Below are 2,191 nucleotides of genomic sequence, written 5' to 3'. Positions count from 1 at the left end.
TATTACAGTCAGTGTTTCCTTTGATCCTGTTTATTACAGTCAGTGTTTCCTTTGATCCTGTTTATTACAGTCAGTGTTTTCTTTGATCCTGTTTATTAGAGTCAGTGTTTCCTTTGATCTTGTTTCTGCAGGCCACCAGTGGATTTTTGGCTTTTATAACAGTTCTGAAAAACAACTCAGCTCTTCGTTGTGTTGATTTAAGTCGACCGCTGCTCTTCAGTCTGCAGGTACAAAGAGAACATCAAACACAGTTTTCGGTTCTGTTCTTTAGTCTGCTGAAGGATTCTGTCCCAGGAGGAGTGGACCACGTCCCTCTCAAACACGCTGCTGGTGAACAGCAGCCTGGTAGAGCTCCACCTGGGGAAAGTGGGGCTGACTGACACCGGCATGGAGAACCTGGTTCAGGGCCTGAAGCAGAACCAGAGCCTGCGGTACCTGGACCTGAGCTGGTAGGATCAGAAGTCCTGATCCAGTCCCTTCTTGTTATTTCTTCTGAAGTCTGGGAACACCTGATTTAGTGGTTTTCTTCTTGGACCTCGGCAGTAACCGTGTGGCCKGCGATGGAGCGCTCTGTCTCTCTGAGGTGCTGAAACAAAACCGGACCCTGCAGATCATCGACCTGTCGTCCAATCAGATCAAGGATGAAGGTTGTGTTCACCTGAGCAGAGCCATCACCTGGCCCAGCTGCACCCTGAAGGAGTGAGTCTGACTCGTCTTTCTGCTCCTGATGCTCTGAGGTTAATCTGTCACTTTTTTAGTTTGAGTAGAAAAGCTAAAATTAGCAGAGAAGTAGCAGAAGAGTTTCAGAACCGGTTGGGTTCTGTTTGGTTCTGCAGGTTGTCTGTCTGCAGGAACAACATCAGCACCAAGGGTCTGCTGTCTTTGGCTCAGGCTCTGAAAACAAACTGGACCCTGACTCACCTGTACATCTGGGGGAACCACCTGAAGGAGCCGGTCTGCCAGGTGAAGCCCCGCCTCACATCACTCAGACAGTCCCCGCCCACTTCCTTCCTCCGTGTTCACAGCTGGTTCCCCCACAGGCCTTCAGAGAGCTGATGTCCTGCGGCCGCCTGGCGCTCGAGCACACAGACGTCAGCGCGTACGAGGTGGACGGACACGTTTTCCTCGCCGAGGTCAACCAGAGACTGAGGAGACACATTTACAGCGCAGACGGTCCAAACATGTTCTGCTGATGATGGACACGTCCTTCATCTGGGTCCTTTGAGTCCAAAGGTGCATCTTTAGAAATAAAACTTGTACACATCAAACTGCCTTGTAAACCTTTAAAGGGATCCATGATTAGTTGTAACATTAGACTTTATTTGATAAACATTTATTTTGACTGTAAAATAAAGACTGTAAAAATACTGTAGGCTGCTTAGTTTTTACAATTTTTAAACTAAACGTTTAAAAATATATTACACGGACAGAGCCATTTTATTTCCACACAAAGCATTCTGGGTAAATGATGACGTGGATAGGTCCTCGGTGCGAGGCTGCTAGCGAGCTATATCCACCCTGAAGGTTAATCTTGGACAATATCTGATGATCGACTCTTTTAAATGAAACCAGAGAGCGTTGACAGAGAGGAGAAGGTAGAAATGACTCAGCCTGGAACTGAAAATATGGATGGAGGACAACAGGTTAGCTTGTTTGTCGCGCTAGCACTGAGCTAATACATATAAGGCAATATAGCGTCGGTGCTAAAGCTAACAGGCTAATCTGAGGTTCTTCTTCCATGAAGCAGCTCTGTTGTCCTCCATCCATATTTTCAGTTCCAGGCTGAGTCATTTCTACCTTCTCCTCTCTGTCAACGCTCTCTGGTTTCATTTAAAAGAGTCGATCATCAGATATTGTCCAAGATTAACCTTCAGGGTGGATATAGCTCGCTAGCAGCCTCGCACCGAGGACCTATCCACGTCATCATTTACCCAGAATGCTTTGTGTGCAAATAAAATGGCTCCGTCCGTGTTAATATGTAATTTTTTAAATTATTAAAACTAAACAGTATTTTTAGCCTTTATTTTACAGTTAAAATAAATGTTTATTAAATAAAGTCTAATGTAACCAATCGTGGATCCCTTTAACAGGCACCAATAGACATATAACTCCAACTTCTCTTCATTGGTTGTCAGTAAATTTTATAATTCATTTTAAAATATTAGTTCTTACGTTTGGAGCCCTGCATGGT

At 44.9% G+C, this 2,191-nt stretch overlaps 1 protein-coding gene across 1 annotated transcript in view; it reads left to right on the top strand.

The window, feature by feature from the left end:
• Window positions 1-2,191, top strand: part of lrrc34 (leucine rich repeat containing 34) — a gene marked incomplete in the record, with an annotated part of 5,287 nt that overhangs the window by 2,201 nt on the left and 895 nt on the right. The window contains 5 exon segments of the mRNA XM_014027780.1: window positions 132-227; window positions 295-449; window positions 544-699; window positions 837-963; window positions 1,041-1,233. Of these exon segments, the coding sequence (XP_013883234.1) occupies window positions 132-227; window positions 295-449; window positions 544-699; window positions 837-963; window positions 1,041-1,193 (687 nt within the window).

The sequence above is a fragment of the Austrofundulus limnaeus genome, unplaced genomic scaffold, assembly GCF_001266775.1.
Source record: "Austrofundulus limnaeus strain Quisiro unplaced genomic scaffold, Austrofundulus_limnaeus-1.0 Scaffold681, whole genome shotgun sequence".
Taxonomy (NCBI): domain Eukaryota; kingdom Metazoa; phylum Chordata; class Actinopteri; order Cyprinodontiformes; family Rivulidae; genus Austrofundulus; species Austrofundulus limnaeus.
This window is presented reverse-complemented; position numbering and strand designations above follow the sequence as displayed.